The following is a 23622-nucleotide window of genomic DNA, read 5'->3' as shown; positions in this document are numbered from 1 at the left end:
TTAAACATTAATTATTTTCAGCAGAAAGTTACATTTCCCAGGTTTTTTTTTAATTGTGCAGTGATGTAGGTACAATTTGAAAAAGAGCAATTTACGGCGTTTTATGTTGATAAAGTCCGCTTTTGCACCGTGATTCCTTAGGTACCTTGTATCATTTTAAGAAGGAGAACCACCAATATTTTGAAATATAAGCTAAGGGAATCATCCTGGAACTTCCTCCAGACAGCAAAACAGTAAACTTAATTCAAATTCTAACTTTCAAACTCCTATTTCCTTGCATCAATTTTTTTCCTACCCGCAATCTCCACTGTTTTATAAGCTTCTTGCCACATACGTGCGTTTTTGCGCATAATGCGCGAGCGCACATCAGCGCGCAATTCGCGCCGTGTGTCACGGCGCGCGCGTCTCCTCGCTCATTGTGCGATTTCGTACGCCCATAAATGCTTCATTACTGCCGGTTATTATTATGTGACAACTTGTTGTAGGTTTAATGATATTATTTAAGCTACTTAGGGGCTCAAGAGTCTCAAGACATATTTAAGTGGACCTATTTGTTTAGATTAATATGGCGTTTGTAAAAATAACATGATTTTATCACGTGACAAGGGAGGAATTTACATTTTTATTTGCTGATTTTCTTTAAGCTAGCTACTAAGGCGTTTCTTGTAATTTCAATTTAAATTTCGAACGGATTCAACAGAAAATTAACAGCTGTAAATCAATATTAAGTACCTTATTTAATTTCCCGTTAGATATCTAACTAATGTTAAGCTTACTTACTTTAATTATGTAAGTAAGTATCTAAGTAAGTAAATATTCTTTATTGCACCAAAATTATACATTTTACATACATGTAAAACTACAAAAAAAATTTTAAAGAAAAAATATGTTCATACATATGTTATACACCACGCCATCAAATCAAACAATCATGTCACAAAATGGATACAAAAGCATCTAGCATAGTAGGTATGTACTACATTCAGCAGTGGAAAGAAGCGATAAGCGAGATATTCAAATTGATCTGCACAACTCTTTTTCTCTTAACAATAAAGCTGTATTTTGAATACCCGACATCAGTAAGGCATATACCTAAAGCCCAGGTAAAGATAGTACCAATCAAAAATTCCCAACTTTCACATAATCAACTCACACATAAATAAATAAAGCCACCGCACACGCACCGGCGCGGGCGCAATCTCGGAGGGTCACGATCTGCGGTCACGGCGCCGCTCGTACACGGTACGGTGTCGTCTTGAATTGATAGCTGTTGTTTTTGATGTTGCTGTGCTTTTACAGAAAGACAGTACATAGTAAAGTTTTCTGCGATTTTGAATCACCTTTGTGTCTTTTTCTTAGTTTGTGAATTATGAATCATTGCTATCATCGATGAAGCGTAGAATTTTTGGAGAAAGAATTGAATCATACTTTGGATGAAGAAAAACGTAGGTACTTCCTAATGGGTGGATGCTCATACAACTCGATACCCATCGGGTTGCCTAAATTTTAAAATTATTTAGCACTTCTTACCGGTTTTTAAAACAAATTAGGTCGGGGTTATTTAAGGGACTTTACGGTCAGCCACTGTTACTTAACTAAATTATATCGGTTTCAAGACACACATCATAATGATTATTATCATTTTACCGACGATAATTATCAAACTTTCCTATATTCAATTCTGTCTGAGTATGTAACTAAGGCAACCAGACCACATCCACGCGAGCTTAAATCACTAATTTTATAACTGGATGTAATGTTGTATTGATATTTATTTACTCTTCTTACTTAGTTCTCTTCAATCAATAACCTATTTGTCATACCCATCTCGTTACATCCAAAAAAATAATTATCCTGCGCCCAATTCTTCTTCGATATATGGCTGCCTAATTTGTCTGCTTTCGCGCCATTGTGTTTAGAATTGAATGTTAGATCATTTTGTCTATGGTTAGATCAACATGGCGTCCCTAATGGCGGTTAGACGCTGACATATTGCTCTTCGGCTGTTGAATAAGTGTTATTTATATTGTTTTTGTTTGAGTTTGTATGGAATTAAGGAGCCGGTGCTTGCCGGGTCGCTTCGCTGACCTGAAGTAGTATATCATTATGGTGTTATTGAATAAATAATGTTGTGTCGATGCTTGTAGGTTTGAAGATTTAATAACGGTCGTATGATCGTTATTTATTTGCCACTGTATGTGTTATGACTTACAAATATGCTCTAGAACAAGTACTAGAATCTGTCTAAGCAAATTTTGCATCGAAGTGAATAGAGCAAAGTGAGGGAGTGTTATGTTTTCATAAAAAAATTACACTGCTCATTGTCATTGAAAAAGCCATGCAGTTATAGTTTGTCAAAGGACTGTCTATATTTCAAACGTAGACTAGACGTAGACACTAGTACCAGCATTCAAAAGAAAAGGATGAGTATAATTTTTTTGTTCTTATTTATTGAACAATTTGGTTTTACCAACTATAGCTTGATCCGACTATTTCGAACTGTAAAATAAGGAGTTGATGTTTTTTAATTATATTTTTATTTGAAAGCGTGAAATTCCTAAATGATCCCATGGAAGTATATTGCTTCTTTACTATATGTAAGTATAGATGGAATCATATCAATTGAGCTAGTGCACTTACCTGTTTACTCAAAGAAAGAGTATCAAGAATACAATGCCATTGAGTGGTAAACCACAAATTAGAATAACTACCTCGTAGTAAAAGCAGATTATAACCGCCTTGAAATGTTAGTATAGATTAACGACTCTATTTTTTAACAATAGGCTACAAAATACACTAACTAAATAATGGCTAACATTTATTTGCATTTTACAACCGTCGAACTTCTAACTTATTTTGTAAGTAACTAGTTGGCGGCTACTACGGAAAATAATTTTGCACTATATTTGTAGGTACCTATATTTAAGTAGCCATATTCTTAGCTATTCAATTCAGTGTACTTACTTATTCGTTCACAACATAACACTAGCTTTTTATTCTTTTATATCATTCTAACAAAAACTCTACAATCCACTCCATATTCTTTACTCCCAAAACAGTCTTTTGTGCGTTTTTTCCCATACAAAATATCGGCTACCTCAAAAACTCACATACTCTCGTACATAACCTCAAAAAGCAAGTCACGAATCAGACGACTGCAATGTTGCAAGTCATGCCGACTGCGTTTTGTGGTAGCAAAAAAGTCGGTTTGTTGTAAGTTGGCTTTGGGGTTGTGGCGTGGGGAAGTCTTTCGTTAATTAACTGTTTGATGATTCGTTTTTATTAAATAGGTACTAAGCATAGGCCTGGTGTTTTAGTGAACAAAGTTTGATCTAAGTCAATCAATTTAAGCAAGTAATGGTCTTGTAAAAAATATAAATAATTAAGCTTAAATAATTAAAAAAAACCTGTAAGATTAGGTAAGTATTTAACTTACAAGTTTAATTATAGATACGAAAATTTTAAACTGATACGTTATTCATTATAAAAATTATAACTTAAAATTAAAAATTGTCGAGAATTTAAAGAATAATTCAAGTTAAACCTTACATTGAACTATTGTTTCAAAATTATTTTTTCAAAGGCTTTTTATTAGAAATTATAACTCTTAATCAGATTATGTATATTGAGAGTTGAGGCTATCCTGTAAAAAATATTTCTATCAAAACGGTTTCAAGTGTTTCAACATCAAGTTGCCCGAAACTGAAAAAAAAAATCACCAGCCCAAAACACCGTCAGTCGTTCTATACACTACTTTTACATACACAGATGTTTCGCACGCACGCTCTCCGCGCACATCGATAAAAGAAGGCGTGCCCGTCGCCACCGCTTTCACCAATCACAACCCGCCGTTCCATGTGTGCGTACGGTATCCTTCGATGTGTGCTCAGACACCGGCCTAGTGTGCGTGACTCCACGTCTATATGAGCACCGTATATATGCAGCGGCTACCAACTCCACAAAGGTTCCCATATCTTTTATGTTCTTAGATCCTTATCTTTCGGTTTCTTATTTTACTTTTAAGATGGTGGTCTCAAATTAATGGTCGGCCCCATAAACACGCAATAACAAACTTTAATATGCTTGTAATACAAAATAATCACTGATTTTTATTACTTTTTCAGTGCTAATAGGTTGTTAGAGATGTTGAGATAGTGGTAATATTTCGGTAGAATTATTCATGAATCACGCTGATTGAATTGTTAATAGCTCTTGAGTGTCCATTAGCATTTTCTTGGACCTTATGAGATGGCAGAGATTGTCTCAATGTTAGTTGACATGCGGTGAGGTTAATGTAGAGCTTTTATTTCATTCATTTGTAATAAAATTTCAGTGTCTATTGACAGCGAACAGTGCGAACCCCCCACTATCCTCTAGTAATTTTTGAGAATAACACTCAAGTGGGTTAACTTAATGTATAAAAAAAAAACGTTTATTCAAAAATCTTACGTACAGTCGAGTTCATAAATATGTGTACATTTCTTCACCTTAATCCATTGCAATAAGGTGAAAAAATGTATTCATATTTATGACCTCGACTGTACAACTAAATACAGTGGTTTGTTCACCAGTTCACCACACAGTGGTGATAGGTAGGTGATTTGTTGTACCGTTATAAATTAAAAAAACAAATGTTTATGTCAGTATCTTATAGGTCACACACATCAGCTCTTATAGGTCATGTAAGTTGGTTAAAAACAAACAAATAAATAAATAAAAATCATATTTTTCATTTATATATTTAAGAAGAACAAAAGAGCATACATAATTAAAAATCCATTAGCAGTTTACGTATAATTAAAGGTACAAACTCAGATGTTTGTCCAATTATAGGAAACCACAGCTTAATTTCAGTACCTAAGATAGGTATACAATATAGGTAGGTAGGTACAGTAGGACATTTAGACTAAAGCTATAAATAAATTGAACAGAACAATATTGAAGACAATATTATATACTAAAATTACTTAAAATTCTGCTATGGTATATACAACTGAAAGTGATTGAAAATTAAAACTAAAACTAACTAAGAATAACAACTTATAAATAATAAAAATTAAAAAACAAAACTACTCTTAATTAAAAAACATCTAAATAAGGCCCCCGCGGCATTGTGCCAAAGATGCTGGCAGCATTCCCTCGCTGAATGGCAATACTTATGCGCTGCGAGAGAAAGCCGCCAGCTCTCTGGTCACCGGTTGCGTCGACGAGCTTTTTGCTAAGTTCTTTAAAAAGAACTTTTGCGCTTTATATTGAAGAGATAACATAATAAAAAGGTAACAACTTAAAAAGTTATTAAAGGAATTGAACCCGACTTGAACTGTATACAAATATTACAAATGTATATTACCTTTCATTTGCCTCTAGGTTACTGCATTGCCATACTTGCGAATCACGGAAATTAAGCAAATTTTTTTCCAAGTACCAGAGGTACACATATTTTCCAGGTACCCACCTACATAATAGGTACCAATTGACGTAAATGTAGGTAGGTACATACATGCGAAAAACTTTCTTTAAAGAAACACACATGAAATGGAAAATAGGTAGTAATCGTTCTGAATAAAGAAGCCACAAGCATCGTTTTGATACCAGATCAAAGTCTCGTTTCGCGTTTGAATTGAAAATTCGACAATAAAAGGACCGTTTTCCCGCCAAAATTCGATTAGGGACTACGATCGGGACAAAGGAAGTCGTTTATTTGGGGGCGGTTTAAAATTGATTTTAAAATTGGGGCGTGCGTTCGCTGGTGCCAACTGCCAATGCCATGAAATATCGTTCGATTTTCGAATTCTGGAGATTTTATGTAAGGCTCTAAAGCACGTCCCTAAAGTGTCCGTATTTTAAACATTGAGGGCAGAAATCTTGCATCTACAATCTACACTATCTACCTACTTAGTTATAGAGTCGCACTAAGCTAACTTTGCATGGCATTTGCAATGACAAATTGAGGCAATGTCATCATTACTGTCAATATTTTATGAAAATATATCGTTTATAATGGCACCGCCACACATTGTTTAAAGTTAGCTTAAACGGACTGTATCAATATTTTTATCTAACGAATAAGAACTTATTCTATTCATCGTGATTAGACACGCGAATAACTTCTTAATCTAGGTTGTTAACTTTGCCAAATACACAAAAACGAATACTACATACATTTTTAAAAGACGTTGATAACGTCAGCTCCGAGTGAAAACATATTTTAAGTTTGTTAAAAATATTTTGTTAAATCAATTTAAAAAAAAGAATATACAGGATGTCCTTAGCCATTGGACAAAGCCGAAATGTACATATGCATTAGGGTATTCAGACTCAGTATACCAAGTATCATAACAACCGGTGTATTGGTTACGAAGATTGAAATTAATTTTTGTTTGAAAATTTATTTCTTTATCTTTTGTTCTAATTAAAAAAATATTAACGTTAGAGCATTCCTGAGAAGTAACTCTACGTGGGATTTCAGGGTTTGTCCAATGGCTAAGGTCACCATGTATACTTACCGCAGGACTAGCACAGAACTTAACCGTTTTATTTATAACCAATAAAAATTAAAAACAACCCATCAATGTTTGCAAATACTCTATCTGTTTATCTACCACACCGATCTTCCACTCGAGCTAAGTGTAGTGTTTACAGACGGCGGAACAGGGTGCCGAGGGCCCTCGGACGCGGACGCTTGGCCTCGAGGGCCTGGGCAAACTTGGCGGAACTGTGAGAAAAACCGTTCAAGTTTTAGGGTACTAGGGTAAAACCTCCAGTGAATGAACACTTAAGCATTTTATCAATAAAAAAAAATCATTTCTCAGTATTTATTAATAATTGTAATAATTAAATGCAATTTAATCAATCCTCATTTAATGAAGAAGAATATAATTTCTACGATTTTTTATTACTTTTCTAGTTATTGAGTTATAGATGAGTTTATCAAAAAGTACCCAAAAACCCAGTGAATGAACATTATTTAAATCTTTTTATCAGCATTAAAAACACTTTTAACACAAAAACCATTTCTAGCTCTATTTTAGTAGGTAGGTAGGAAAGGTTTAGGGTTTACAAGTAATTATAGTGTTATGGTATCGATCATGGCATAGGTAGTTATATAGGACTTTCAGGTCTCCGAATGTTACTTAATAAAAGCTCTCTCTAAAATGGTGGGCCATTCGGACGCTTAGGTACATATAAAAATTCTAACTCTATACCAATGACTTGATATAACTCCGTATAAGATCCGTGCCTCGGAAATCAAGAAAGTTTGATTCTCGCACAGATATACATTTAATCGTGTGTCGAGAGATGGCAGTAAATTGACTGTGAGGACTAAATTTAATATGACAGTGCCCCTCTATCCTATATATTCTCTTTGGTATTATAAGCATATTCAGCATTTCGAAATTGAAAGAATATCACTTACAAGGAAACATATATTAGATATCTAGGTACTTACCCTACAGTGGAATTCAGCTCAGCAATTGACTAATATTTAAAAACGAGACCATGAAAACGGCCATGATTTTAATGATTTCAGCTATTTAAATTGATTTTCCTTATATTTTTACGTCCCAGTTACCCATACCGTTCACCTGGTTCTCTGCCTTTTCGCCGAAAATTGTATTGCAGAATTTGACTTGGCAACCAACTTTTCGCCAAAGTTTCATTTGGCCGAATTTCATTTCGCAACTTTACATATTCCATCCTAACCTAACCCAACCTAGTACGTCATTTTCATTTCCCAAATGTAAATGACGTAGGTACGTATGAAAATGATGATGGGAAATAAAATGGTTGCGAAATAATTATTTGGTAATGATTGGTTTGTCAAATTAAACTTTGGCGAAAAGTTGGTTGCCAAGTGAAATTCGGCAATACAATTTTTGACAAAAAGGGAGCAGCCATTTACCTACATGTAAACCAGTTGCTTTCGCACTATGAAACAAATTAGACACAAACTTATTTACTAGTACCTACTACCTTACCTTACCTACTACTAAAACCTTCAATAGTACTCCAGCAGCCTCATCACAGCAATCTCTTGTGGTAGGATCAATGTCAGGATCATTAGATAAACCTCAAAAAATATTTTTTGTTTTAGCAAAAGTCATTTCTGCCTCTGACATTAGCCGCAAGTATTACCAGCCAACCACAAATATGAATAACGGAATACCAGAGCATATTAATCTTGCGCTGACTTGCGTGTTTCGCGCAAGTCATCGGGGGGAAACAGGCCAAATTAGGCGGCGCGATAAAAAGATTTCCGAAAACATAATGACGTTCCGCTACGAAGCTACTAACCTCTTGACTATTCTAATAGAACAGCGACTCACTTGGTCGAACTTGCCGTCATTTTCGTGATGCTTTAGGAAACAAAACAGGGGCCTGCGGCTAAAACGGAAAATTCGTTATCTGCCTCTCCATGGCTCTTCTATAGGTATTCGTGTGAGAGGCAGATAACAAATTTTGGTTTTTCGTTTTTCGCGGTAGGTCTGCTGCTGATATTTTGACCCAAATAGGAAGCAGCAAGTGAGATTCCAAGCTTACCGAGTAGTAGCTAGGTATAACTGGTACCGTGCTGGTACCTAATAATCAATTTTAATTCTGTGCTGATTGTAGTTAAACCTTCAATGCTTAAATGGTACCTAAAGATGAACCCTTTATTAAATTAAAAACGAAACTTAAAACATTAAAAAAAACTCTGCATAAACTACCCACTCGATCTGAATAGTCAAACAAAATCAATCCAAATTTCAGTACGTTAATCTTTAAGTCTTCACTCAAAAATTGAACATAGAATTATAGCATCATAACTAATATACTGGCTGAAATTCTGAAAATTATCTTTAACAACCCTAACTTCATTTTAAAACGTTCCAACGATATTCCAAATTCAAATTTGAATAAATAAATTGTCGGAGCTCGTAGGGTTGTCAGTTGTTCGCATATCGGCGCTCGGACAAGCTCATCGCGCCGTGTCAGATGTTGGCTGTAGCCGCGGGCTGTGCCGGTATGGCCAGAAAAAAAAGCATTTTACATGTGTAGGCTCGTGAATTTTGATTAGATTCTTGAATGTTAGTATGCTGTAAGATTTTATTAAAATTCAGTGCCTAGAGTATCAAAGAGTAGAACTTTATGTAAACTAATGAAATGAAATGAAAAGAAATGAAAATCTTTATTTTAAGGCAACTATTGGCCCATACATAAATACCTTAAAACTAGCATATATATTATTATAAACAACTGTGACGTTTTCAACCAAAAGATACCACATTGTCGCTTGTTGATAAGGTTGATTTCTAGTTGAATATATATGGAAATAGCGCCTTACTGAAAAGCGACAATAAGTACCTTTTTGGTTGAAAATGGCACCTAATGCAACGGATTGCCTAAGTATATCAAATCAACGTCTTTCATTCTTTCGTCAACGTTGGTACTGTTGGTAGGTATATTAAAAAAAAAATTGTTTGTCCGCATTTTCGTTAGTCATAATTTGTTTTTTTCTCAGAAACGCGTAACTTTTCAGGATTGTCATAAAACAAACCTAACCTATCTATAGGATAGCCTTACGAAAATCCTGAAATGTTAGCGGTTTCAGAATTATGACTAATGAAAATTTGACAATCATTACTAACACATTACTATTTGTATTTACTAACACATAGCTATAACGATGGTACTAACAATATTGTATGGAATCTTGAATGTTCTGAAATAAAGTTTTTTATTTTTTTGTTTTTTTTTTTATTTTATTACATTATGACTTTCAATAATTATGTCAAACAATCCTAAACTCCGACCTACTATGTAGTCAGTTTTGCATAGTTAGTTTAGGTAAATATACAGTCACCTGCAAAAAAATTTGGACATCGACTAATATAGGTAATATCAATTGATTCATGATTCAAGCGAATATTGAAAGCGAATTTTCATCAAACTTTTTGTAACAATTTTTTTTATCTAAATATTAGTTTGGGTTATAGGTACTACTATGCAATGAATAATGATAGGTATAGCTAATAGACAGCCAGCTGTGCCCTCTCCGGGCCGCAAATATTTTATATCTGCGACCCCAGTGTTTGTCGAGGGTAAATGGTTTTCGCACCCCTACTACGAGTACGTGCCTAACTTCGAGTTTGGCTGGAGGCGCTTTTTAAAAATAAAACACGACCGGAATCTGGCCAGTTGGTTTGAAATTTAAAAGAACAGGGATAACGTCCGTCTAAGCTAACTCTGCACCGAATTTGACAGTGTGGTATTGTCATTATTAAACATCATACTTATGTAGTTTCATAGAAATTTGACGTTTATAAGCGCACCTCCTCAATTTGTTTTTTCAATGTGTGTGCAGAGTTAACTTGGTCCGACTAGAGAATACACAAAATTTAAAGAGCCGGTTGCACCAACCACATTTGATGGACTTGTCAACGTCACTTAGCAGTGAACTATGAAACTTCCGAATAATAAAATTTTGCGAACACTAAAGACAGTCAGTTTGGTGCAACCGACCCTAGTAATAAAATTTGCTGTCGATTTAATTATTTTTGAGTTGAACCAATTACTACATCCAGGCGCTTTAATCTTTGAGATAGGAAATGTTTCTGCCTTGATGCCCTTGATAGAAAGAGATGTTATTAGATTCTTTAAAAAGGTGGCCTCGATTTCACTACAACTTGTTTCTTACTGGATATTTAATTATTAAAACTACCTTAGTTATTAATCTATCCTCAGTTTTCAAACCCTGGTTATTAATTGGTTAACATTTAAAATATTTGTATATTTTCCTGTAAAATTTATTACGAGAATTTTTACGTCTATTCTTAAAAGTAGGGGCCACCAGCATCACTTTAAACATCCCAACACAGAAGAACTCATCACTGCATTTAATTCCTGTCACTTACATCTTTTTTCATCTGAGCGGACGCGAGGTAGGTAAGTAATTGTTTTTGCGGCTAATTCCTTCCCCTTCTTTGGGGTGCAGAATTGCATTTTTATTTAGTTTAGCCGGTACGCGATTACTTTTTGATAGGTTCAATCCAATTGTAAAAGGGTTCTGGTTATGAGAGCAGTTAGGATTATGATTGGAAAATAATGTCGTTAAAGTGTTTAACGTTCTAATGGATAGTGATGACATGAATTTATAATTGTTTTATATCTAGTACTTTTATATCGCAAACACACTCATACTATCGTACTTGTAAGTACATATTTTAAAACGAACCTCAAACCTGTAACATGTGAGTTAATTGAAGTGCCAACACCAGCCCCGCCTTCGTCACCGCAAACTACATGTGAGCATGAGCACAATGTTCAATGCGGTAATATGACAAAATAATAATTTTACAGCACAATAAAAATTCTGCAGCATATGGCGCGTTTTTATTGTTTATCGCCTCGGATAAGACGAAGTCGGTTTACTGATGTTTCGGCGAAAATTACTTGACAAACTTTCAGTTCCCAAACTATTTATCCCATATTTTTATTTGGGCGAAATTTCCTTTCGCAAATTTACATAATCCAACCTAACCTAACGCAACCTAGTACGTCATTTTCATTTCGCATGTATGGGGTTGGGAAATGAAATGGTTGCGAAGTAAGGTTATGCCAACGATTGGTTTGCCAAATGAAACTTTGGCGAAAAGTTGGTTGCCAAGTGAAATTTGGCGAAATAATTTCCCCAAAAAGGAAGTACACCGACGTGGGTTACATTCTGAAAAGTAAAGTAAGTTCAAGAATGATGCACGTTTTATCTGAGCTAAAAAAAAGTTACAGTTGCAACCTCACGACTACCTAATATAAATTAAATTTAGCAGATTTTGCTATAAGGGATAATAATTGCAATCGCAAGTTTAGATAATTTTTTCACAGCCATATCTGAATTGACTGCCGAACTGGGTATAATTTTATAGTAATACCTATAGTTGGTCAAGCAAATCTTGTCAGTAAATAAGAACAAAAAAAACTACAGTCTTCCCGTTCTTCTGGGCGCTAGCACCAGTGCAAGACAAAGACAGTATGACTCTCTCCGTCTACGCCCGAAATGAGACAGTCCCTTGACAAACTATATATCTACGGGTCGGAAGACTCGAAAGTGGTCAGCTCTATATGTCAGATTTTTTTGACCATTGACAGTTATGCTTAACCGCAGTCTGTTTCCGTGACCATAGACAATCTGGCTCTGAATTTAGATGTGATGTGTCATGAATCATGATCATGATCGTCCTTTTTTTCCGTCGGTGGAAACGATTCAGTTTCATTAAAATTAATATTACTAACAAATCCTTTCCATTGTTCCAGCGGACTCACTCCTAGGTTCAGGTTCGGACGATGAAGAGGAAGACGAATCCCGCGCAGCGAACAACTCAAGTAGTCCAGCGCACGCGCCGCACCCGGCGCTGCATTCTGAGCTCTCGCATAACGGAGACGCGAAACCGCATGATGACTCGGAAGACCAGGTTGGTACTATGAGTGTTGCTGGCATTTAAACGTGTTTTGGCTCTTTCTGACAAACACAAGTCAAGGTGATAGACAGGGATAACCGTATTTTTTAGCAAGGCGACGAATCCCGCGCAGCAAAAAACTCGACTCAACTCGCTCACTCACAACAACTCAATCAAAAATGTTTTATGCCGGTCTGCCCACATTGACCTTAATTGAAATTGAAATTGAAAATCTTTATTTCAGGTCTGTCGGCCCATATTTTGTTTTGTTAGTGTTAAGGCCCACTTGCACCAGTGGGCAACTAACGCGGGGTTAACCCAGTGTCCAATTGGTAAACGTGGTAACTCCAGGTGTAACCGATTAACCCCAGGTTAGTGGAATGGTTCAAGAGGCGCTAAGAGTAGGTTTAGGCTTAACATACCTCCACCATCTCTTCCAAACCTCCCCAGCACCCGACCACATAGTCGCATTCAGTTGTTTCTCTTCTCCCAGGGCTCCCTGGACGGCGATCCGGAGACCCGGGACTCCCAGGCCGAGAACAAGTCCCCGGACGACGGCAACGGTGGCTCCAAGAGGAGGGGCCCGAGAACGACGATCAAGGCCAAGCAGTTAGAGATTCTGAAATCGGCGTTCTCGCAGACGCCGAAGCCGACGAGGCATATAAGAGAACAGCTGGCGAAGGAGACGGGGCTTCCAATGAGGGTTATACAGGTCAGTCTTATACTAAAGATGAAAATTTCGATTCCTATACAAAAATATAAGAAATTTCTAGAAAAACATCAGTAAAAATACCTTAATAGAAGGGTTAACGCTCAAATTAAGTCAATTATATGGAGTTGAAATCGATTTCGACGTACAAAGTCATTAGTCGCTTTGTGAATTGAAAGTACTGTAGGTGCACGACCATTTATACAGTTCTTGAATCATTCGAATTTAAATCAATCGAATTTAGCAAGTTCTACTCTTACATAGTCTTCGTTGGAATGTGACAGCATAGGACATAAAGAATTTGAGTATTTTTCTTTCGGCGCGGGTCTTTTGAAAAATAATCTTGGTTACAGGGCCTTGATGTTTACCCTAATGTACATTATGTAAAAAAGGTGGACCTAAGAGGATAGTGCAGGACAGCTTGTTCATACAAATGTAGCCCCCATTTTCCTCTCTGGATATCGATATTATGAAAAATATTTTTACATATAGACGGTTAAACAACTTTGTTAGTAGAAAAAGGCGCGAAATTCAAATTTTCTGTGGGACAATAAACCTTTGCTTATACATTTTTAAATTTGCCCCTTTCTACTGACGGAAACGGCTTGACTGACTATAAGTACCTATATTAACCATAGCTATGCACCTTCGCAACAACAAAGCACAAATGACATAAACACTAAATCAAATACCTTAGAAGTGTAACAAATGACGAGCACTCCGTCACGGCGTTCGCAAATTGAATATTGCAGACGTGACAAATATCCTTATTAACGAACGCACCCGACTCGCAAGTTTTGAACGCAACTTTATTTACGACGGCGTTTGTCGAATGTCTCATTTTGAAATTGGAATTTTCTTAACGGAATTAGCTGTCATTTTGTAACTGTTAGAATAAGTTAATTTTGAGGGAGTGTCTGAATTTAGACTTAAGTTTGACGCTTGGCAAAATAAAGGTTGATTTTAATTATTTGAATAAGTAAATGATAGATTTTAATTTTTAATAATAAATAAATGATACACATTGCAATTATTTATGATGCGTAGCTTAAATAAAAATACATATGCAGATATTTACTAAAATTCACGCTCGGAAATGTAAGCTTTATTTTACAAAATATACCTCATAACATAACCACGAGAAAAATACTATAATGTTAATAAAATAATAAATATTTCTCGTTTAAAATCATCTAAAAGTATTTTAAACGTAAAGAAACTCAAAATGTGTACTTTATATTCTAAAAACTAAATGCAACTTTGCACGTTGATTTCAAAGTAGGATAAAGAGAGAGTATTTTCGATCTGTCGTTTTTGCTCCCACATCGAAAACAATACATATTCTAAAAAGTTACCTTTCAATTTCCCTATAAAACTTTCAAAAGTTCATCAAAACATCTCTACCTACACACATGGAAGCCGATTCACCACGGCACCAGATGTCTCGAGAGCCTGTCCGTCACGCTTTTTGCTCCTTCCTCTTTGTCTCAGTTTTTGTCAGTGAGGAAAAAATAAATTTTACTTGTGTTTGTAAACGTAGGCGGTAAGAGCGACAACTTGAGTAATTAATTCCGTTGAGGATTATAGGAGGAAATCGTTCGTTTAGATAGAAACAATACAATAGGAAATATTGAAAACGGTAGCTAAGTACATTCTGATATTGACTTTATAATAACTAATAACTTTACTGTGGTTCCTCATAAAGTTTTCCCGAGGGGCTACAGTATGGGGTTACTCAAAAAAGGAGTGTACAGGTTTTTAATATCTCTGGTGTTGCAGGCGTCCATAGGCTACGGTAACTGCTTACCCTCAGGCGGGCCGTATGCTTGATTGCCACCGACATGGTATAAAAAAAAAGCTTGAAATTACGGAATACGTGATTGGTATAAGAATGACAACATTATAATGCCATTCATGCCTATTTCTTTTCTTCTAATGAGTTATTAGTCTTATTTGCCCTTCTTGACAATCGTTAATGTTACAACTGTATTTACATATTTAATAGATCTCTCCCAGGGTCCTTAGTATTTACTTATATAACATCAGTATAAAACGTGGTATATATGGGGCATTTTCTATGAAAAGGGACCTTATTGTCGATGGCGCTTGCGCCGCACAGCGTCGCGCGGCATTGTATTTATATCGGAGCATCGTTTATAATGCCGTAAGCGCCATCGACAATAAGGTCCCTTTTTATAGAAAATACCACATATACGGTTTACGTAATATTGCATCTGTATTAAGTTAAGTTATTGTTTGCCCTGCGTTATTTTTTACTATCCGAACTAAAGTTTACGATCCCTGATGCAATTTTTTTTTAAGGAAAACGTAATAGATCGCGAGCCAGGCGCAAATTTCGTCAGTCATCGCCTCCCGGGCGAAAACTCGTATAGCGGTTAACGACTTTGTCAGAAAGGAAAGACCATGATACGCGTTTCGGTGGCTGCCATTCCTCAACCCACCAACGGAGCGGCAGCTGACGTTCACGAGGGTTCATCATACATAGCCGTTAACCACTTTTCGCCCGGGAGGCGATTGGTTATGCAAATTATTATTAATTACACTCTCCTTTGTATTAAGTGTAAACATGTATTTCTCAGGAAGTTATTATTCTTGTAATCTTTTGAGAAATAAATATCTAAATATGTTCCTGGCCCGCGGTCTATAACGTGTGCTCTGCAGTGACCCCTAGTTCTATTACGATCGTGAAATGCATTTACATTAATGACTTTATGGAATATTTAACAATATTTTATTTTCTTACCTAAGTAATATTTTATGGCCTTCCGTATAATGTGAAAAATAATTGCATACACGAACAAAATATGGATATAGCAACATAAAACTGCGCAAGGAAAGCTAATTACTAAAAGAAAACCATAGTAAAAACAGCATAACCATGAAACAACAAAGAAAAAAGTTTATTGTAACCGATACCAACATTTAGCACCCACAAACCAAAGACAAATATTGTTCATCCAATAATGTCAAGTATGTTAAGTGGATTCATAAACAACTTTTTTCTTGTTTTGCCGTCATCCGTCAAGTCTCGCCAGATCGCGCGTGTCAAATGCTTCTGCCACCACATGTGGGTCTAGAAAAACCACAATAAAATAATAATAGTGACACGCAATAATAAACCTTCTCTCGTACATATTAAGGATCTTATGACAAGTCATATGTTAGTGGTTTTGCTATAACTGTAAAAGTTTTTCTGGTGTAATCCGGTGTTAACTGGCAAGTACCGGTTTGACGCGTTTGAAGGTGCCGCGTATCGAGGTGGGAATCGATTTGGCATAGGTATTTAGCTGTCGTTGACAAATTTAGGCTTCCTTTGGCGGGCTGCGTATGAGGATATATTCTGTAACGGTACCGTAGTAAACGAATAAACTTGCAACGTTAAGATGCCAGCATTCGGTTAGTTTGAAAAAAAAATCCGTCCTCTCTTCTTTGTCGAAACGAATATCAATTGGAGCCAAAACGTATGAACCACCTTGTACCCAAAGGGTAAAAACGGGACCCTATTTCTAAGACTTCACTGTCCGTCTGTCTGTCTGTCACCATGCTGATCTCATGAACTATGATAGCTAGACAGTTGAAATTTATTTCTGTATTAATGTATTTCAATTGCCTCTATAACAACAAATACCAAAAATTAAATTTGTGCGGAACCCTCGGTGGGCGAGTCCGACTCGCACTTGTTCGATTTTTTCATTTGTATTGTGAGTATTGTGACTTACATAGTTTTTTTTTTCATTTATTTATTAACACAAAGTATATACATTCTAAAAACTATGACAGCGAACAAAGCCCCCTAAGGCTTAACTGCCGCTGTAATCGCTCTTATTTACTCTTAACAAAGATAGATATAACTCCGTAATAGATGTATACAGTCTAAGGAAAAAACGTGCCTCGAAAATCAAGAAAATTTGATTCTCGTTCAGAGGGCGCTACTAGCTTTGGCCTACTGTCGTATAGATGGCGTTGACGGTTTCGTTTGTTATTTAACTATTTTAACGCATATCAGTGAAAGAGCATGGGTCAAAATCATAAAAATTATTAATGCAAATAAAAAAAATCATTTATCCATATTTAAATACATTTTATCGTATATTTATAAATCTTCATTTTTAGTTTTAAAGTGTGTCGATAGATGGCAGTGAATTTACTGTGGTTACAAAATTTACTATGACAGTACCGCTCTAGTATAAGTTACTTTATGCTCTTAACTTTTTAAGCTATGGAGTATGTATTTCATTTCACGAAGTCGGCAATCATGTTTGTTAATTATCCGTCTTCGTGATATGAGACATTCCTTTAAGGGTGACGAACATATAATTTACTTAACTAAGATATTTGGCTTTTAATATTTATCAATAGTGCTAGATAATATTACTATGTAATTTTTGTACCTATATAGTTCCAACCATCGTTAACAAAACCTACCTCGTACATTTTCATTTACTTACTCATCTCCTGTAGTAAACAACACAAATGTAACCTTACGTCACAAACGTAAACAGAAGCTGGAAATAAAACTATTACTCCCAAACGAAGCAGGAAGACGTCAAAATAGCGACACGACACGACGCGCCGTCGCCCGACCGCGAAGCGACAAAAAGTCCAAGATATTTTAATAAGTTCATATATCGTAATTTCTTCTGCGTGACGGCCCTGTCGACGAGCGGCGATCCCTTATTGGCTCTATTTTAATTTGACGGCTTGCGGTGTTAGTATGAAGACAGGGTTGTCAGTGTTAGAAATTTAGCCGCGCATATTTATCTTCTTTTAGAGTTTGTCCTATGACTTTTTAGCAGTGCCGACTTATTTAAGGGAAGTTGAATTTACTTATTTATTTTGTTGAAACGTTTGCGCATTTTTGTATTCTATTAAAATACCTATATATCTATTATTTAAGAATTATTAACGTCATGTCAATATAAAATAATTTTTACTGTAATTTGTTACTACGAAATAAACCAAACTACAGTAACTGCCCACCTGAATCACACTTACTTAAAAACATGTTCTTTAAATGGCGGTTTTTTTTTTTCAATGGCTTTATAAAATTAAAAATAAGTTACAAGCATTAATCGACACAACTCCGGTACTTTATTTAAAAACGATCAATCAAATACGCGGGAAGCATTTCACGTCATTTGTCATTTCCTTCAAAATTCCCTTCACCTTAAGGGTAACCACCTGTTTGGTAGCACATTGTTGGGGTAATAAACTAATGCGGTCAAGTGGGAGTTGAACTTAAGCTTCTAGGGTACTGTACAGTCAGAATCAAAAGTAGCGTATAAGACTATGCGTCAATAGTTATTTGTTATACAAGGGTGCAAAGTTGTATTTTACCCGCGAGTGTAGAATTGAAACACGAGCAAGCGAAAGGATTCTATAGGTGAACCACGAGCAAAGCGAGTGGTTCTAAAATAGAATCCTGAGCGTAGCGAGTGTTTCAACACACGAGAAGTAAAATACATTTGCGCCCGTGTGTAACACAAAACTTTTCACTTCACTATAGCGAGGAAAGTGCAACATCCACAGGCGTTAGATCATCTTCATCACTGGAATCACTCATTTCTTTACGATATTATAACAGAAAACTCTGGAAGTTGAGTCGGTGAGAAAAGGTTTTAAGTAAAAAAATTGTTGACAATGTTGACATTTCTGATGTATGAAATGTCAACGATGCGTTTCGAAATTGCATCGACTCAACTTGTGCGTTCAGAATTATATTATGGAATTTTAAGGTTTATGACTTATAATCAATAAATAAAGCTAAATTTGGTATTTTTTATTAGATTCTCAAACCATTTATTTAATAATAATTAATATCGAACGAACCATTATCATGAGCGTTTTACGTTTTGTTATCTGTCAAGCTACTTAAACACGCTCCATCCAAGGTCAAATTACTTTCCCCACTAGTGGATAAAACGCGTTTTTCCCCGCTTGTATTGAAGGATAAACGACAACTTTCCGAGCTAGTGAGGGGAAAAACATCAGAACATTAATTTACCAAATAGGTACTATAATAGTAAACGGAATACATATCATATACAAAGGAAAAGAATCTTTTTTTAAGGCGGTTAAAAATGACCAAGGCCTCCAGCAGTGCCCGGGGCTGGAATCGAACCAGCGTTTAAAATATGTTCTTAAGAAAGTAATTTAATTTGTTCTTATAGTATAATAGTGCTTTTTTTCACATTTGTTTTGTTAAGACGATGCGTATATATATTTAAAAATATAACCGACTTTATTTCAAAAATAGGTATCTACTATTCTTAAAAGTCACAGCTGGACGGTGTATTGACTCAGTTATTAGATTCTGTCGCTCATCGGGACCTACATAACCCTAAAAATAGCTCGATATAAATATATTTACAGTTAATGAATTCATAACGATTATTTATAACGATTATTTTCCGTCGTAGTGTCATCAGCGTAGTTACAATTTACAAATTACCTTATTACTCAAGGAATATTCAGGGCTCGTATGAAATTTGCATTTTTAATAAAGTGCGTTAACATTCATCAACCTTAATTAGGCGATAGTTGTTGCTATAAAGTAAGTGGCAAATTGATGTCGTTTTAATTATGATAATAAACACATATAAAAAAAATACTCTAATTTTAGAGTTAGTTATCTTTGAGATGATAAACCATGTTGAATTTTTATTAATACAAGATTTAAAACACTAATAGTATCTTTTATATTGATGGCCAGGCCACACTTTTATCAATAACTAGATTAATGGCGCAAAATTAAAACAAGACCGAAGTGCTCCCATAAGTGTTCCGTGAACAAAGTTTTGTACGGAACACTAAAAATGGTATGGTTTCATTAGTTTTTTTTATTTTGCCGGTTTGTTTTACTACCTAAATAATGATCGCCTGATCGGACAATCCACATGATCACTACAAATAACTTCCTGCACAAACTATCTTTTTTATTAAGCAATGTAACTACTCATTGTACACAAATGTTTAAGATAACCGCTCCTAACGGTATATAAACAATAGTCCAAACTACCGATAACTTAAGGAAGCTCATGCCACCGCTTGATTGATGTGTGATAAAAACTCGACACGTTATTATGTCACAGTCTGGCTCTGATTAATGTGTCTGTGGCTGCCTTAATGCTCTATGGTTCAAGTCTATAGTCGTTAGTCTATGGGGGAATAGTTTAATCGCAGGCCGAGACGTGATCGATGAAAATGTATAGTCCGTATATACCCCTTTTTTTAAAACAAGATTATTTAATACCCTCGAACTAAACCGTCTTTGAATAAGTTTGTTAGCACACTGCGTTACAATACCGTGATACATACATTAAAGAAAAAGCTCACAATGAAAGCCTAAAATTCCTTTAAAGGGGCCTACTGACTATCAGTCCGCCGGACCGGACGATATCGGCCTGTCAGTTGTTCGGAACTGACAAATTTTTGTTCCAACTGACAGGCCGATATCATCCGGCGGACTGATAGTCAGTGGGCACCTTAAGAGGAGTTGGACGAACGCTTCTCCATACAAACGTATTCCCCATTTTCCTCTCTGGATATTGACACCATACAAAATATTTTTAAACAATAAGATGTGTATCAACCATAGCTATGCCCCTTCGTTTGACTCTTCGAATTTTTTGATTGTTAGGAGCGTAAATAAATATATATAGTTGGTCAAGCAATTCTTGTCAGTAGAGAAAGGCGCGAAATTCAAATTTTCTATGGAACGATAACCCTTCGCGCCTACATTTTTTAAATTTGCCGCCTTTTTCTACTGACGAGTTTTGCTTGACCAACTATACATATATGCAAATTTTGGAAAGCAATATAGGTAAGTAAAAAATCGAAAATAAATCAAACGACGGGGGTTTAGCTGTGGTTAGGTATATGGTATATATATATTACTTACTTCAAATAATGACAAAATATTTTATTATTAATATACAGAGAGGTAAATGGGAACTACGCTTGTATAAATAAGCGGTCGTCCACTTTCCTCTTAATAAAAGCCGTTGAAATATGAAACTTCGAAACGGCCATTGCCTTTGCGTCAGCGATTCAAAACTCATATGGATCGAATCATGCGCACGACGTCAGGCAAATGTCAATAATGATATCTTATGGTAATCGTAAGGGTATCAGCTCATATTTAATATGCAGATTCCAGGGGCCGTCATTCGGGCTTTAAAAATGTTAACTTGATATGATATTGATTTCATAATATGACTCGCACTTCGCAGTGTGTCCTGCTCGTGCCAAAAATAATCGCGACAAAGTGCCAAAAATATTTATACACGACCTTATTGCCCTTATATTATAAATTCATAAGAATTTACCACGTGTAATTTTATTTTAAGTGATGTATATTGTAAGATAAATAAATCATTGCGCGCGAGATGCATTGATATTGTCAAATCAATATCGACACAAGTTAGAATTTTAAATTTCGAATGCGGTGACAGGTTGTAAGAAATGACGATGTTCCACTTTTAACTTGTTCGAGTGTCAACGCTCTTGTAATTTTGCTAATTCTGCCATTTTCAACCAAAAGGGTACTTATTGTCGCTTGTCAATAAGGCGCTATTTCCATATAGCTTCAATTAGAAATCAACCTTATCGACAAGCGACAATGTGGTACCTTTTGGTTGAAAACGTCACAATTAAACACTAATGCTCGACTCCAAAGTCTGGAGCATCGTCGCAAGGTTGCCAGCCTGTCGATCTTTTATAGGATACATTTCGGAGAGTGTGCCGAGGAACTGCACAACCTTATTCCTCCGTCCCATTTTTACCATCGGACCACACGACAAACGGCACTCCGGCATCGCTTCATGGTAGGAACTCCAAAAATACGCACGAAGCGTTTTGCTTCCACATTTCTTATGCGAACTGCCAAGGAGTGGAACGCCCTGTCCGAGTCTGTGTTTCCGCATGAGTACAATTTGGAGCTCTTCAAGGCAAGAGTTAATAGGTATCTCATAGGTAAGCGTGCTCCACCGTAGACCACATCATCACTTACCATCAGGTGGGATCGTGGTCAAACGCCTCATTCATCATAAAAAAAAAAACACTAATTTGGGAACTTGTCTTTGTATGCGAATAATATTTTAGATGCGTGCTCATAATTAAATGCCTGCATGATTATTGATTATAGTTTTATTCATACATTTATGACTACGTATTTGTCTACATTAAAAATAAACCAAAACAATCTTAATAGCTTAAGAGACGTACGAACCCGCCGCATAGCTTAAAAGTCAAACGAAGAAAACAGAGCGCGTAGAAGTTTCGTGCAAACCAAAATATAATAGGGTCGTGGAGCGAGAGAACAAGACATCATACAGAATTCAAAGATGAGCCTAACAATGTTGTTAATTATTGTTTATCACCAATAATCATGATTATTTTTCAATGACAAGTAGAAAAAAATCATTTTTGCATACAATTTGGTCACCCTACTCAATGTGACGTCTTGTCGCTTTCCATACAGCGTATGTCAAAAGTCATAGGGTGACCATGATTACTTAGCTATAAGATTAATTTTACTTGAAAAATAAGAAAAACTAAACTAATTATCTTAAAAGATACTACCGATAATGTGGATCATTTCCAGAGTCAGAAAAAGTGGTTCTAGATCACGACCCAGAAATCATCCTGTATACTCTACACTCTTAGGCTAATTAGAAACAAAACCATAAAACGTGATTACACTTTCCTTTACTCATTTCCTCTACCTCAGTTCCATGTACTTCAAAACATAAATCGCGAGCGACCACCACTGTCCTCCTGAAAGGACATTTTATAGGACAATCGGCGAATTAGCCGGTGCCTGTATACGGGACAATTTGCCGTAAAACGTCAGTCTTTTCGTGTCACAGTATACGTAATATACGTATGGCAGTAGTTTTACTGGGTATAAACGCGATGGTGCATGGGCGTTTGGTGCGGCATGGGGATTTGGATAGATGGGCTACTCGAATTTCATAACGATTTTTTTAGAACATAAATTAAAATATGATTAAATGGTATAATAGTTATTTGATACAATGGTGCAAAGTTGTATTTTACCCGCGAGTGTGGAATTGAAACATGAGCAAGCGAAAGGATTTTATAGTTGAACCACGAGCGAAGCGAGTGGTTCTAAAATAGAATCCTGAGAGTAGCGAGTGTTTCAACACACGAGAAGTAAAATACATTTGCACCCGTGAGTAACACAAAACTTTTCCCCTCACTATAGCGAGGAAAGTGCAACATCCACAGGCGTTAGATCATCTTCATCACTGGAATCACTAATTTTTTTACGATATTATAACAGAAAACACTAGAAATTCTGATTTTTACGTGAGTCGGTGAGAAGAACAGTAAAAATTTTGTTGACAATGTTGACATTTCTGTTCTGACGTATGAAATGTCAACGATGCGTTTTGAAATTGCATGGACTCAACTTGTGCGTTCAGAATTATATTT

At 35.8% G+C, this 23622-nt stretch overlaps 1 protein-coding gene across 1 annotated transcript in view; it reads left to right on the top strand.

Moving 5' to 3' along the window:
- The window catches only part of LOC134750213 (LIM/homeobox protein Lhx1), a 91636-nt gene that overhangs the window by 43635 nt on the left and 24379 nt on the right, over window positions 1–23622 (top strand). The window contains 2 exon segments of the mRNA XM_063685348.1: window positions 12292–12449; window positions 12910–13146. Coding sequence (XP_063541418.1) covers window positions 12292–12449; window positions 12910–13146 — 395 coding nt within the window.

This window comes from Cydia strobilella, chromosome 19 (assembly GCF_947568885.1).
Source record: "Cydia strobilella chromosome 19, ilCydStro3.1, whole genome shotgun sequence".
Lineage (NCBI taxonomy): Eukaryota > Metazoa > Arthropoda > Insecta > Lepidoptera > Tortricidae > Cydia > Cydia strobilella.
Note: the sequence above shows the minus strand (reverse complement) of the source record. Positions and strands in the feature narration are given on the sequence as shown.